Raw genomic sequence first — 16,629 nt, 5'->3', positions numbered from 1 at the left:
TACAGTTGGGGAACTGAGGCGCAGAGAGGCTAAGTAACTTAACCAACATCACACAGGAAGCTCGTGGTACAGCTGCGGATTGAACCCAGAGCTATGGAGTGTCTTAATCTAGTGCATGAGCCACATGGCCAGTCTCCCTTCCCACTGGCTACCTCTCCCTTACTTAGACAAATGCCAAGAATAAAGAGTGCAGCCTTGCAGGTTTTGCTAAAGAACGAGACTCTTCATATGTCAGTCTATGAGATGTAACAAGTCTGGATGACCCTTCACCAGGCACATGCTATATAACATACTGGCTTGTGTGTGAGTGGCATCAGAGTCCATGGCTAGCCACCCAGTGAGCATAAAGGGATCTAATCCCCCCATCGCCAGAAGTTTTCCTTTGGTTCCAGTGTTAGACAGCTGTGCTGTCTGGAGCTGAAAAAACAGAGTTCTAGTCCCAGCTCCTGTTGTGTGCACAATTTATATAGCAGTGCCATCTGCATCACCCAGTTTCTTTCTCGTTTCACCAGCCCCCCGCTGTTTAAATCTAGGTACTGTTAGCGAGTCAGTGACCTGTCTCCCACAGCGGTACAGATACTGTGGAGGCACGTGTGTTCGTAACGCTTTAAAGATGGGAGGGGCTAGACAGACCATCTATAATATGGATGTGTCCGTGTACATCCCAAAAATGGTGGCTCTGGTGAGAGAAGCCGAGACCTCTGTCATTTTAGTACAGTAATGAAGTTGGCATGGCCATGTGGGTGACATGAGATCAGTAGGAGCAACACAATATTTTCCCTGTTTCAATGTCATTACCATGTTGCTGTCAGTGTTCCAAAATATAATAGGATTTGTTCAGCTGATTTATCCTGCACACAAGTGACATTATCCAGACGCACACTCGGGTATGGAGAGAAAGCGGGGGAGTCCGAGAGAGAGCAGAAGGGACTAATGAAATGTATTCCTACTATAATGAGGGAATGACCCATCACTTGCCAGTGGATCAGGACTATTGGTCAAGAGCCTGAGCCAGGAAACACAAGCATGTAATCGTTATGGCATTACTGCTTAAAACGAGTTGCCGTGGCTTTCCACAGTACAGTCCCACTTTCAGATGCGGTAGGAGTTTGGGCTTAATGGCTTGAGTGAATTTATACTGCACTGACTGGAACGCTCTGAGTGTCTCAAGTACTGGTCTCTGGAGAGACAGAGGTAGTAAAGGGGAGTTTTCCTTGTTGTTTTTAGAGTGATAACTAGGGTTCTTTAAATTCATCTTCAGTTGGATGCTAAGGCCAGAGAGAACTCAGTTCTTCCTGTCCCAAAAACACAGTACTTGAACTAAAGGGGATTCTCTGTTACCTGTTAGAAATATAGGGCCTTTGACACACAGCTGAGCTGTTTTGCTTGTATCAGTTAAAAGGCAAGAGCACATACACATTGTTCATAGCAGTCCTTAAGCTAACTTCCCAGCACTGTTGTGAGGCTTAATTAATGTTTTTTAACAGCTCTGAGATCATTGGGTGAAGGTGTTTATATGAATGCAAAGTAGTGTTGTTGTTTAATTTATATAGTCCAGTTGTCATGCATAGCACTTTGCAGCCCAAATTATAATTTTGTCTGTATAACAAAATAATAATTATAGTAATTGTTATTCAGTGGAGAAGGTCTCCCGGTTCTGGCTTTGGGGAGGCATTTGGACTTAATCCTGACCAGGTGCTGAGGGCTTGCATTTGCCATTTCCTGCAAGGGGAGTAGAGGGTGCGCAGCAGCTGTCAGGAAACATTCAGCATCTCACCAGGTTTAACGCCTAGACTGCTGGTGAGTGTTTGAGAATAATCAGTCATAAATAGGCCATTGTAGGGGTCTTTCCCCACCCCCACCGTGCATAACTGAAAATCTCATCCAAATAATGATCACATCACTGTTCATATTTTGTAAAAGAAAACATCTTACGTTTATGTAGCTGCTTATGTCCTGAATGATCCCAAAGTGGTGTGTGTATAAAATATATATATAAAGCCTTGCCAGGGAGACACTAGAAGGGGAGGGGGGAGAGAGAAACTGAGGCTATGTCTATACTGCCACTGATGTCAGCAAAACCTATGTGGCTCAGGGATGTGAAAAAAAACACACCCCTGAGCGACACAAATTTTGCCAGCATAAGTGGTAATGTGCACAGGGCTATGTCGGCAGGAGAGCTTCTCCTGCTGACATAGCTACGGCCGCTCATTGAGGTTTAATTATGTCGACGGGAGAGCTCTCTCCTGTGGGCATAGAGCAACTACACAAGAGATCTTACAGCAGCGCAGCTGAATCAGTAGAGCTGTGTTGCTATAAGGTCTCAAATGTGGACAGAGCCTTAGGTTGTAAACTCCTTTGTGCAGGGCTGTTGTTTTTTTTTTTGTTCTGTGTTTGTACAGCGCCTAGCACAATGGAGCTCGGATCCATGACATGGGCCCCTAGGTCAGGGGTTGGCAACCTTTCAGAAGTGGTGTGCCGAGTCTTCATTTATTCAGTGTAATTTAAGGTTTTGCGTGCCAGTAATACATTTTAATGTTTTTAGAAGGTCTCTTTCTATAAGTCTTTACTATATAATGAAACTGTTATTGTATGTAAAGTAAATAAGGTTTTTAAAATGTTTAAGAAGCTTCATTTAAAATTAAATTAAAATGCAGAGACTCCCCGGACAGGTGGCCAGCACCCAGGCAGTGTGAGTGCCACTGACAATCCGCTCGCATGCCGTCTTTGGCACACGTGCCATAGGTTGCCTACCCCTGCCCTAGGTGCTACTACCATAATATAAATAACAACAGGATCCCACACATTCTGTTCTGTCCTATTCCATTCCATTCTGGGTCTTATCCTGCCTGCATCACTGTAGTATCTGAGTGCCTTACAAGTTCCTTTTGGCAAGAGACTTTTCTTCTCCAGGATGGAGCTACAGCCCCACACTCTTGATTGTAGCAGCACTAAAGGAAGTGAAGTGCCACTGTCTATCATATATATAAAAAATACACAGCTTTGCCCCTGGGATATGGTCTTACAGGAGACCTGCTGCAGCTTAGCTGATCAATACTTCACTTTTTAAAAGATGCCTAAATGCATATTTACTCAATAGACCTTAGCGGCTTCAAAGGTAGCGTCTCTCCGGTCAGTAATCTCTTTCAGTAAGAAAAAATTTCAGTGAACTTCAGAGCTCATGGAAATTACTAGGCTGAGCACCCTGGAAACCGTTGTTCCTCACCACACCACAGCCATATGCTTCTCAAACCCTGGGTGGCAGGGGTTACTTCGGGAGTGGGGAGGAAGGAATGGGGAATTCAGGTTCCTTGCACATTCAGGATATGTTTTTAGCTAGTCTGCAGATGCCATCTGGCCTTCTGGTTTGTGGGCAGATTTCCTGCCCACAAAGGAACTGCAGGCACAAGTTTTAGTAGTTGCATTCTGATGGCCTGATTTGCACCTGTGATTGGGTAGCTTGATGTGTTACCATCCAAGACTTGGGCTTGCAAGGCCAGCCTCTTTTGTGCAGGGGGGTGCTGGAACAATGTGCAGAGTGGGGGTGCTGAGAGCCATTGAACCAAACTGTAAACCCGGTACATGATGGAAACCACTTCAAGCCAGCTGCACCCCTAGTTCCAGCACCTATCCTTTTGTGGGTGCAAATTGTACCCTCCAAAGGAAGGCCTGCCCACTGAAAAGTTGGCCCCAGATCCTCGGCCACTCTGCAATAATGGTGTTTGGGTTTTGGAATGTGGATGCCTTGTCCACTAAGAAAACCTCCTGGAGCCTCCAACTCAGGTCTGCATCTCTCATCAGGCTCAGACAATGCAGCCAGTCTGCTTTCCCAGCGTCTGGCCAAGCTACGGGCATGGCTGAGAATGAGTTGACTGAAGCTCGCTGGTGATGCTGATTGGTAGGGGAAGCATCTCGGGGGCAGGGCACAGGTGAGCCCTCTATGGGTGGTACATACTTATGGGTTACATCTCTCTGGTTCTTCAACAACTCCTTCACTTTTAATGGTGGCTGGAAGTACCCTGTTCTCTCTGTTTAGCTGGAAGGTGACCATGCCCCTCTCTTGCTGTGGAAAGCACCTGTTATCCTGGTTTTTGTGGCCTCCAGACTGGATGATTGGAATGTGCTGCCCTAGAAAGCCATTCAGAAGCTTCAGCTGGTGCAGAACACAGCTGCTTGCTTCACTGTGAGCTTTGCAGTGCTGGCTCCCAGTTCATTTCTGGAGCGGAACCATTACCATGTGACTCGTGACCAATCACGCAGCATATATGAGAAAGAGTGGAGAGTTTGCAGACACTCCATAGGCTGAAAATTGTTAATCCAAATGCCTCCTCAAATACATCACAAACATTGATTAGTCAGTAAATCAGGATGGGTTTGTGAGCGACTCTCAAATGATTATTTGCAACAAGTAATCAGCCCCGCTCTATTAGCAGAAGGCCTGAAGATTGAATGAAACCTGCTGGCCTCCATAAGAAATGCAGATGCCTCTTCAGGAAATTGCAGTTTTTACAACGTGAGGTACGTAGGATAGACTTGCACAAGCCATGTGCTGGGAGCACAGCGGTAACATAAATGCAGGTATGTGCTACCTTAGGATTCTGCAGAGCTCTGCAAGCTTGCCACCAATCCTTGAATTTACGCTTAAACTACAGGCCTAAAAACCCAACGTTTGCTCAAACCCAAGTCAATTAGAGTAACTTTCCCTCCCCCTCCTCTTCTTTGCTTCCTGAATTACAAGTGAAAACCTCTTAGCATAGTGGGTGCAATTGCTCAGTAATTGGTAAAGTAACTGTAACTGCACTGTCATTTGTATGTAGTGACATGTAATTGCACAGTAAGCATGGCTGTGGTTGCACGAGTGAAATGCAGTTTGTAATTATAATGTAAAGCCAAATGCTGGCTTCCAGTCCCACTTCCATTGTATCACAGAGTTCCTTTGTTGAAGGGCGCTGATGGATTTGGGTGTCATTTGGCTGCATGTTAACTGCTGAAGAGAATGGTTGGTTGGTGGTCTATGCTTTCTTCGGCTAGTGGCCTATCTTTTCCATCTTTCTAGCCGAAAGATGGAACAGACCTACTAGACCCTGCAGTCCATATCCCTGCAAACACAAGATAAAGATTTCCCGAGAGCTTCTGTCCTGTTTGTTTAAATATCTCCCCAAATTAGCCTTTTTGATACTTTCCTGTTGGAAAGATCTTGAAATCAGCTGATGGAAGAGATGCTTGTTATCTCCTTGCAAAGACCCAAATGCCTTCTGATGCTGAATCTGTATTCCTATCGGCTGTCTGGGTCGGCTTTGCTGGAAGCATGAGCAGCCTAAGTGTGTGTATGCATACTGCAGTCTGCAGTAGCCAAGCCTGTGATAACTGGCGTGAGTAGCCAAGTACCTGCCACTGTATAAAGAGAGGACTTCTAGCTATTAGTTGTAAATCAAAAGCAAGACCTGGCCATTGTGGACAGCCTTATCCCCAATGAATCTCTGGGATAGCTTTGCAGACTGTTGAGATCCCTGGGAAAAGGCCCTTCTGCTGCTCTGTTTTTTGATTAGTGAGAGAGATGCTGCCAAAACGAAAGCGAGGAGGAACTGGGGATAGCTAATCCCATCCATAGGATTTCCCCAAAATATGGATTAGGCAGTGTTCTTTATCTGGGGCTGTTTAGAGACACAGAACTAAAGCAGATGTTTAAAGGACAATTGAGGTTTACTGTAGCCCCTGTTCAGGCCGGCTCCCTGATATCTGGCACTTAAATCCGCCAGCTTGGCCAAGTTGCTCTCTTCTGCTTGTGGGATCAGATGAGGTTGTGGAAAGAGGTGCGTCAGAACTGTATTCCCTCTGCTGAGATTCAAGTTCTTAGAGGCCCTGACAATCCCTAGCGAGAGTAGAGATGGGCACAAGCCACAGTCGGCTCAGCAAAGTCATTCTTTCCAGTAGAGCTTGGAGCTGTTTTTAATGGATTTAATCTAGGGAATATCATGGTCCTGCCAGGATCCGTCACTAAATCAAACCATTCTTCGCACATCCGCCTGATTTTCCTAAGCAAATGTACTGCTCGGCCAGGGTGTCCCATTGGCAGCAGCTCTGGACACTGCAGTCCTCTGTTTATCCATCCACAGAATGGGGACGATGAAAACAGAGGCAGTGAGAGTTTCCCCAATGGTCCTGCCAATGTCCCTCAGCACTGAACTGGAGAGGGAGCTGCTAGGGCTTAGAGAACAATCTTGCCCCCTTGTTAATTGAACGGGGAACTGCCAACTATTTCATGTGACAGTGTTTCAGATCTATAGAGCACCTTGGGTATAAGCGGTCCCTAGGGGCGTGCGGGAGGCTGGGCCAGCCCCCCATGGGGGTTGGGGAGGGAGCACCCACCCAGTCCCGCCACACCTCTAGCTCTGCTCTGGCCCCACCTACAGCTGCAGCCCAGCTCCCGAACCCGCACCTGACCCTGTCCCCAGCCTCAGCGTGGCTCCACACCTGGCTGGGGGCCCAGCTGCCAGCCCCCACCATGGCCTGGCTGCAGCTCCGCCCCCAGCCTCAGCCCCTGGCCACGTCTCTGTTCCCGGCCTCATCCCCAGCCTCAGCCCCTGGCGGTGGCTGCATTCCCAGACTGGAGCCTAAACTGGGGGCGGGGCTGAGGTTGGAACCGCACCTGGCCACGGGCCTGGCTGCCAGCCCCCATCATGGCCCGGCTGCGGCTATGCTCCTGCCACCCGCCCTCAGCCTTGTTCCCTGGCCGCAGCTCCGGCCCCAGGCCCAGCCCCCCCCAGCTGTGGCCCAGCCCCCTTATCCCTGTCTGTGTCCCAGTTTACCCAACCCGAGCCATGGCCCTGCTCCTGGCCCTGGCTCCAGGGAGCGCTGGGGGGGCGTGGACAGGGGGAAGTGGGGTGTGTGACCCTCAAAAGTTTGGGGACCATTGCTCTAATAGCACCTTACAAATTAATCTGTCCTCACAATACACCGGAGAGGGAAGGTTCTATTATTATCCCCATTTTGCAGGTGGGGAACTGAGGCAGAAAGAGGTGAAGTGACTTGCCACAGGTCACACAGTTTGTGTCAGAGTCAGGAATTGAACCCCAATTTCCTAGTGTCTAGTCCTGTATCTCAGTCACACAACTGTCTGCAGCTCATAATATGATTTTCTAGGCTGGATTTGAACTGACACAGTGAGTAAGAGGGAGGCAAAACACTGATCCTATTCGTGTTCCCTTGGTCTGTCCTTTTGCATCTTTCAGATGTCCTAATTCAGGCAACAGCCATCCTGGAACATCTGGCATTCCTGGTGCATTAATGCACTAGCTGCAGTTTTCGTTCTTAAAAGTAGTTAATACAAAATTGTCTAGCTGAGAAGGCTCTGGAGAATTTAGCCCGGCTTCTCTATATTGCCTTTAGGAGTGTCTGGAATTGAAAATAAACCTGTACTCACAGCTCCTGACCTCCCCATCATAAATCTGAACTTACTTTAATGTTTCTCCTGACTAAAGGAGACGGGTATATTGCTATCTTAGCAGTGTATAAGATATAAACACTATAGCTGAGAGCAACAACTGCAAAGGGCTGGGTGGTCGTATAGATAGGGGGCTTTTTTGTATCTCTGCAGTCGATCTTGGAGAAAGAATCATATTAGCTGAAAATCATTACTGTGTGGTTTGTCTCACTTGCTAGCCTCAGTTCACTTTCAGACCTAGAGGACAGTTGCCTGCATCGCAAAAGGTATCCCTATTGTTGCCTTATTGGCATTTGTGTCAGAGAAAGTGATTGAATGATCCATGGAGACTGAACTAGACATGGTCTGGCAGGGTTAGAGAACGTTGTGGGGGACCCTGACCCTGCAGCTGTCTCTTCTGAGGAGGATAGCAGGCATTTCACTCTTGAAAAGTACCCATGAGCACAAGGCTGTGTTTCTTGTAAAAGCTTGGATGAAATCAACAGGGTTTCACCTTTTGTTTTGCATCTCAAATGGACAAAATTGTGAAATCGATCTGATTTCAATGCAAAATGCAAGTTCATTTGGAGCCAGGTCCAGTCTCAACCAGAAGGAAATAAGTCATGGTGATCAGAGTTTAAGTCTCCACTTATCTGGAGGTGTACTCTCGCTCAGCCAGCAGTTCTTGTGCTCAGTGCAGGAATCACTGGGTGAGATTTTACAGCCTGCATCATGCAAGAGGGCAGAAGAGATGATCACAATGGGCCCTTCTGCCCCTAAGCTCTTTCAGCTAGACCGGTCTATGTTTGCTGCAGTGAGGTGAGTGGAGTACGCGGGTAGATAGTTATACCAGGGATGCCTTGACCTCATGTCTAAGGATCACGTACCGACCAGTCTTCGCCTCTCGGTGCTTGCCTGCTGCCAGCCCTGGTGTTTTGGGTGGGGTTTCATACCCTGGATCCAGAGTGAAGTGTCTATGTTCCCATTAATGAAATGCATCTTTTTAGTGGCGAAATAGGTTCCCCCTTCTTTCTTCAAAGTCATGAGAAGGAAAAGGGGATTTTTTTTTTCACACCAATAGGATGAGACTTCTTCATTTCCTTCTCTGTCTGTCTGACAAGTGGGTCAGGCTAAATGTGGGCCTGGTTTTGTTACGGATGTGAAACACAAATCACGTTAACTGCAAGGTTCGCTAAGGGTTCTGGTCGAACTGGGCCTGATTGCAAGTGAATTTTGTTGCAATTTACTCATCATAGAACATCAGAACTGCCATTCTACCTCAGACCAACAGTCCATGTAGCTTGCTGTCCTGTCTCTGACAATGGCCAATACCAGATGCTTCAGAGAGAAACCCAGTAGCAGACCGCTATTGAATAATCAACTCATAGTTTGTTTCTTCCTGACCCCGTGCAGTTAGTAATTGGCTGATGCCCTGAAGCATGATTTTTTATATCCCATTTATATTTTTTATCCTATCTAATGGAACTGTTGATGTTCCCATCCATATACAGGGCTGGCCTTACCATGAGGTGAACTGAGGCGGCCGCCTCAGGTGCCAGACTAGGTGTGTGTGTGTGTGTGGGGGGGGGGCGCCACTAAGACCCAGAGTGTAGAAAATTGTGTCTGCTCTATGTATGTATTCTCTCTGCTCTAGATGTACAGAGATGGTGGAGTGCTGTGCCGGAGGAAGGAGGGCATGAGACATAACAGGCAGGCAGGAGAAAAGGTGAGAGGGAATAACAGAAAGCAGCAGGAGCTGCAGAGAGATAGAGAGGTCCATAAGAGGCTCCTCCTCCTCTAGCACCCCCAGGAGCCTGGACTGATTAACACCAGCTTCTCAGGGAGCTTCCTATTTCCTGCTGCTTCCCTGAACCCACTTGCGGAGAACAGGCAGTCAACTGACATAATAGGAGCCAGTTAGGCCCTTAAGATGCTGATATCTTCCCTCACGCAGGCCCTGCTACCAGCCTGCTTATTTGTTCCCTTCAACTGGGTGTTGAGAGCCACTATCTCTGGCACAGAACAGCAGTCATGAGTGAAAGAAGAAAACACCCCTCGGGGGCAGCATTCAGAAAAAGAAAGGAAGTTTTTCCATCTAAGCAGGAAGGAGCTCTCCTGAGATACATAGACACAAATAAATGATCATAAATGATCTGGAGGATGGTGTGGATTGCACCCTCAGCAAATTTGCGGATGATACTAAACTGGGAGGAGTGGTAGATAGGATACAGAGGGACCTAGACAAATTGGAGGATTGGGCCAAAAGAAACCTGATGAGTTTCAATAAGGATAAGTGCAGGGTCCTGCACTTAGGACGGAAGAACCCAATGCACAGCTACAGACTAGGGACCGAATGGCTAGGCAGCAGTTCTGCGGAAAAGGACCTAGGGGTTACAGTGGACGAGAAGCTGGATATGAGTCAGCAGTGTGCCCTTGTTGCCAAGAAGGCCAATGGCATTTTGGGATGTATAAGTAGGGGCATAGTGAGCACATCGAGGGACGTGATCGTTCCCCTCTATTCGACATTGGTGAGGCCTCATCTGGAGTACTGTGTCCAGTTTTGGGCCCCACACTACAAGAAGGATGTGGATAAATTGGAGAGAGTCCAGCGAAGGGCAACAAAAATGATTAGGGGTCTGGAACACATGACTTCTGAGGAGAGGCTGAGGGAACTGGGATTGTTTAGTCTGCAGAAGAGAAGAATGAGGGGGGATTTGATAGCTGCTTTCAACTACCTGAGAGGTGGTTCCAGAGAGGATGGTTCTAGACTATTCTCAGTGGTAGAAGAGGACAGGACAAGGAGTAATGGTCTCAAGTTGCAGTGGGGGAGGTTTAGGTTGGATATTAGGAAAAATTTTTTCACTAGGAGGGTGGTGAAACACTGGAATGCGTTACCTAGGGAGGTGGTAGAATCTCCTTCCTTGGAAGTTTTTAAGGTCAGGCTTGACAAAGCCTTGGCTGGGATGATTTGATTGGGGATTGGTCCTGCTTTGAGCAGGGGGTTGGACTAGATGACCTCCTGAGGTCCCTTCCAACCCTGATATTCTATGATTCTAAATGTTCACGGTGAGCCTTCCGGCCCCAGTGAGGATGTGAGTGGTGAGGTGATGCCTGATCTTCCAGTTAGTCAGAGTGCAGGTGACCTGGCAGCTACTGCAGCATCCATATCTCCATCTCAAATGGATGTAACCATGCACATTCCTGAAGAAAGTGTAGATCAGAGAAGAGTGTGGTGGAGGCGCAAGAAACAGCTGCTGCTGAGTTTAGTTCCTTAAGTCTAGATGATCCAGGACTGTGGACCCACTTGAGCAGTAGCCTGAGGGACTTCCTTGTACTGCGTGGGCCACAGCAAGTGAAAAACTTCATGTTCCCCAAAGACAATGAAAATAGAAGTTTCCATCCAGCACGTTACTGGTGTGAAATCCCCAATGGTGACAAAGTGGAGAGGCCATGGCTTATGTACTCAAAAACCCAGAATGCTGCATACTGTTTTTGTTGCAAACTCTTCCAGTCTAATGTTCCAGCCACATTGGGTTCTACAGGAAGAAAGGACTGGAAAAATCTGGCCAGAAATCTGGCATGCCAGGAGAAGGCAGCAAATCACCAGAGGGCTTTCCATAGGTGGAAAGAGCTTGAGATGCGACTAAGGTTAAAGGCAACCATAGATGATCAGCATCAAGAGAAGATTGCATCAGAGTTTCTTTACTGGCAAAATGTTCTGAAAAGGCTCATTGCCATTGTGAAACTGCTTGCTACCCAAAACCTAGCACTGCGTGGAACTTCAGATCAGCTGTATGTGCCAAACAATGGAAACTTCCTTAAAATTGTGGAGCTATGGCTGAGTTTGATGCTGTACTCCAGGAGCATCTAAGAAGAGTCATCACCCAAGAAATGTACACAGACCACTACCTTGGAAAAACAATTCAAAATGAGATCATACAGTTACTGGCAACAAAAGTCAAACAGAAGATTGTGGCAGATCTGAAGTCAGCAAGATATTACTCTGTTATTCTGGACTGCACACCTGACATCAGCCATATGGAAGAAACGACTTTAATGGTGCGTTTTGTAACAACAACAGAACCTAGTGAAAATGTCCCTGCAATGGTGACTGTCAGAGAGCATTTTCTAGAATTTATTGACATTGATGATACTACAGGGGCTGGTGTGACAAACGTGCTTCTTAAAAAGCTGGAAGATACGGGAATTGCGATAGCTGACATGAGAGGTCAGGCCTACGATAATGGTGCCAACATGAGAGGAAAGAACAGAGGAGTGCAGACACAGATCCGAGAGTTAAACCCTCGAGATTTTTTTTGTCCCATGCAGTTCTCATTCATTGAACTTGGTGGTCAGTGATGCAGCATCAGCTTCTAGTGAGGCTGCTGAATTTTTTAATGTAATTCAAAGCATCTATGTATTTTTCTCTGCATCAACTCTCTGACACTGAAACCACTGAGTGCCACACGATGGGAAAGTCGAGTGGAGGCGATAAAAGCCTATCAAACATCAAATGGGGAAGATAGATGATGCCATAGTTGCCATTATGGAGGATAATGCTATGACAGGAACTGTTCGTGGGAGAACAGTGGCAGAGGGAAATGGAATCACCAGAAACATACATAACTTCAAATTTCTGTGTGGCTTAGTGTTGTGGCATGACAGACTGTTTGAAATAAATGTTGTAAGCAAGAGGCTCCAAGGTGTTGACCTTGATATATCTAGAGCAATGGAACAACTGGACAAAGCAAAGTCAGACCTACAGTCTTACCAGTCAGATGAGGGATTTCAAAACGTTCTGAAGAGTGCACAGAAATTGGCAGAGGAACTTCACACTGAAGCTATTTTCCCACCTGTTCATGAAGACAAGAGTCACTGAAGAAGAAGACATTTTGATTACGAGGCACAGGATAATCCCATAAGAGACCCCAAACAACAATTCAAAGTTGAATTCTTTAACCAGGTGCTAGATTGTGCAATACAGTCAGTTGAAGAACATTTCATGCAGCTCAAGGAACACAGCAGTATATTTGGGATGTTGTATGATATTCCAAAACTCCTCACTATACTTGAAGAAGCACTACACCAGCAATGCTGGGCACTAGAGACAGTGTTGACACATGATGACATGCGCGATATTGATGCGAGTGATTTAGGTGATGAACTGAAAGCCCTTTCAAGATACATTTCAGCAGGATCAACTCCAAAGGCTGTTGTGGAAAATATGTGCACAAATAAGATGACCACCCTCTTTCCAAATGCTTTTGTTGCTCTGCGCATACTTCTAACACTTCCTGTAACAGTTGCCAGTGGAGAACGCAGCTTCTCCAAGCTGAATTTAATAAAAACACATCTACGCTCCACAATGACACAGGAGAGGCTGGTCAGCCTTGCAACCATCTCAGTAGAGCAAGAGGTGGCCCAGATTGTGGACCTTCAGGAAACAGTTCAAATCTTTGCAACCAAGAAGGCACGGAAAGCACCACTTTGATTATTCAAACAGATAAAAATGCCAGTGTTTACTATGCAGACAAGAAAAGTTACATTTGCTGTTCAGGCATTTGAAAGTTAAGTGTTACTTAAAATTTTTGAACAGGGCATTTTAAGTTGTTAGTTCTCCTCTATTGGGGTAGGGAGCAGAGCAGTACCATGAAAGGAGTAGAATAGGAAGAAGGCAGAATTGAGACCTTTCAAAGTTTTTGGCCCTAGCAAAGGGACATGGTGGCGTCATTTGAGCTCCCCGCCTCAGGTGCCAAAATGTTGTGGGCCAGCCCTGTCCATATAAATATTCAAACTTTGTTCAAATACTACTAGGGTCTTGGTCCCAATGGTATCTAGCTTCATTGAGTTCTACAGGGTAATCACTGTGTACAATTAGGTTACACAAAGGATGAATCTGGTCTTTGGAGTTTGGCCATATACCTTTTATGCTTAGTATAAAGGATATATGGTCAAACTCCAAAGACCAGATTCTACCAGCTTGTAAACTAGTAGCACCCAAGATGTGACTCATGGAGTCCTAAGATTTGATCCAGGGTTGCTCTCTGAGTTGATGTTTTAACTCCGAAGGTGCAGTCCCCAGAGATTAGTGATTCTAATAGGCTAGAGCTCAGGTCTTGCTGTTCTTTTCTAATAACTCTTTAAATACTTGGGGGGGGGGGCTTTGTATGTTTCTAACTATTTTTAAGACACATTACTCTCCTGTTCAATAAAACCATCTGCAATTATTCCCTGTAATTGCCAGGTGAGGACAAAGCTGATCAACTTCAGGCTTTTATTGCTAGGGAACTCAAGCAAGAGCAGTAATTTCTAGCCATGTGTCAAGGAAGATATGAGCAAATATAAAGCAAATATAACAGTAATGCTCATAATCATTTATTATTGATCTAAGAAAATTAGATAGACATTCTGCACACTTATTTAATTAACACTTATAGGCCTCAATCCAGCAAAGCATTTAAGCACATGCTTAAGTGCTTTGATGGATCAGGTCCATAGAACCTATTGCCTTGGCAAATGTGCTATTATACACCACACTCTGACCATCTAGGGCTGCTTCCTTGTCACCACCTAGCGCTCCGTGATCAACTGGAATGTTGCAACACTGTTCCAGCACTGACAGAACTGCAAAAGCACATAGAGCTAAAGGAGAGAACCTCTGTTAACAGGATAGGGTCTCCTAACATCCAGTCCAATGCCCTCCTCACCAAACCGCGTTGCCTAGAGCTAGGGTAGAAGAGATGCCTCTGCCAGTGCCATCTGCTGCAGCGTATACATTGCCTATTGCTGTTCTAGGAAGCACCATCAAAGAAGCCTAACCATATGCTAAACCAAATGCATTCACAGCTTTCACCATGTTCTGATGGCTGTCCACTTTGGGCTCTCGTGGACCGAGTTCCAAATATGAAGGTCCTCTGCTGCCAATCTTGAGGCGTTCAGGTCCAGAAAGAGACAGTAGCAGCCCAGAAGATCATAGTGGCTGTGAAGGTGTATAAGTGGGAAGGGGCAGTTTTTCAGGTTGTAAGGGCTTTACAGATGTCTTCAGCACTTGGAAAGAAAGAGAGAGCCACTACAGAGCTCCAGTTACAGAACTTGTCCTCCATGGGCCCAAAGTCCTTTACAGACATTTAATGAGTTAATCCTCCTCAAAATCCCCCTCTGAGGCAGGTAGGTGTTAGTGACCTCCATTTTACAGAGGGGAAACTGAGACCCAGAGAGGTTAGCTGACTTGACCAAGCTTACATTGTGTGATTTGGGGGAGCAGGAATAGAACCCAGGAGTCGTGACTCTGATTCCCTTAGAGAGACAAGGTGGGTGAGGTAATATCTTTTAGTGGAACAGCTTATGTTGGTGAGAGAGACAGGCTTCCGAGCCACACAGAGCCCTTCTTCAGGTCTGGGAAATGAGTCCCTTGTGATTTATGTGCATTTCTGACACAAACTGGGAATGTTTAAGCTGAGATTCTTAACAGACCATGGGCTTGGTGGTTAGGCCATGAATGATAAACTAATAGGCAAAAGGATGAGGTGATGTGGTCCAGTGGGTAGGGGACTGGACTAGGATCCAGGAGGGCCTAGGTTTTATGCATGACTCTACCACTGACTTGCTATGTAAGAGTAGGCTATTTGCCTTCACAAAAGTGGGGGAGGGGGAAGGGCCCCCCACCCCTTGGCAAGCTGGAATCTAAAGCTGGGCTGGGTAGCCATGACCCTCTACTTGCTCAGAGTAGGGGAGGGGTCCAAGAGCAGCCTGTGTCCCCGCCCCTGGGGTCCCCACTCCTGGGGCCCCCGCCCAGGCCAGGTGGAGGGTCTGAGGTTCTCCACAGCTGTCCTTGTGGTTCTTATCCCGACCTGGCTCCGGTTGCGGGTGGAACCTCAGAGCAGGGCCGCCCAGAGGATTCAGGGGGCCTGGGGTCTTCAGTGGCGGGGGGTCCTTCTGCTCCAGGACTTCGGGGCACTTCACTGAAGACATGGAGCGGAACAAGCGGCGGTGGAGCGGCGGGTCCTTCACTCTGGGTGTGTTCGGCGGCACTGAAGGACGTGCCCCCGAAAACTCTCGTGGGGGCCCCTCCGGGAGCCGGGGCCTGGGGCAAATTGCCCCACTTGCCACCCCCCCGCCCCCGGGTGGCCCTAACTCAGAGCCATAGCCCAGCCATGGTAAGAGCTGTGCAGGCAGCTGTGGGGAGCCGAGGTATCTCCACCTGCCCTGGGTGGGGAGCCTGGGGGTTGCGGACAAAGGCTGGAGCTGCTCTTGGGGCTCCCCCACCCCAGGCAGGTGGGTGGTCCATGGCTCCCCAAAGCTGCTGGGCTCCTTGGCTGGGCTCCACCTGCCGGCCTGGCCAGGGGTGGGGTCTGTAGCGAAAAGTTAACAGACCAGGTTGTCCATTTTCGAAAGAGGGAGGGCCAGGGCCTCCCCGCCCCCCATTGCAGTATCCCTGGCTATTTGTCCGTCTTGTCTCTTTAGATTGTAAGATCTATGGGCCAGGGACTCTCTCTTTAGAGAGAGAGAGAGAGAGAGAGAGTGTGTGTGTGTGTGTGTGTACAGCATCTGGTATGGGGCCCTGATCTTGGCTGGGGCCCCTTAGGTACTCCTGTATTATTTAAACTGGGTTCAGTGGCCTTATGCTCTCTCTCCCCCGCCCCCTTCTGTTCACAGCTGTTAACAATTGATGACAATTTCTGTGGCCTGGATATGAATGCCCCTCTGGGAGTATCGGAGATGGTGCGAGGACTCCCCATCTTCACCGAAGATGGGGACAGGATGACATCTGTGATCGCCTATGTCTACAAGAACCACTCACTGGCATTCGTGGGCACCAAGAGTGGCAAGATGAAAAAGGTAGGCCTGGCCCAGCGTGGCCTTCCTAAGTCAGTGCTGCTAGTTGCTATGGAGACTGGCTGCGTCGAGATGAGTGGGAAGCGTCTTATAGGCCTGGTGCATGGTTACCTGTTATATGAGTTGAATTGTATCGGTTGGTGCAAGATTGCACTTTAGCTCTGAGGGATTAGGCTGACGTGACTGAGGGGACAAGTCTTCTCCTAATGTTGCACCTTCCAGAAGATGGTGGCCATGGGTCTAGCCACCTTCAGACTTTGGCATAGCGTAGATCCAAGTACAAACTTTCTCAGCTCAGACTGTCTAATTAAATGGCTGATCACAGGGTGTCGGTGGGTGCTGTGGAGGAAGAACTTACTGGTGCTGTGGGT

The 16,629-nt window shown here is 47.5% G+C and overlaps 1 protein-coding gene across 1 annotated transcript in view; it reads left to right on the top strand.

Moving 5' to 3' along the window:
• Window positions 1-16,629, top strand: part of PLXNA4 (plexin A4) — a 612,910-nt gene that overhangs the window by 51,197 nt on the left and 545,084 nt on the right. The window contains exon 3 of the mRNA XM_074942701.1: window positions 16,079-16,261. Within this exon, the coding sequence (XP_074798802.1) occupies window positions 16,079-16,261 (183 nt within the window). The remainder of the gene's footprint in view (window positions 1-16,078; window positions 16,262-16,629) is intronic.

The sequence above is a fragment of the Natator depressus genome, chromosome 1 (assembly GCF_965152275.1).
Source record: "Natator depressus isolate rNatDep1 chromosome 1, rNatDep2.hap1, whole genome shotgun sequence".
Classification (NCBI taxonomy): Eukaryota; Metazoa; Chordata; order Testudines; family Cheloniidae; genus Natator; species Natator depressus.
The sequence above is the reverse complement of the archived record's forward strand: the minus strand, read 5'-3'. Positions and strand labels throughout refer to the sequence as shown.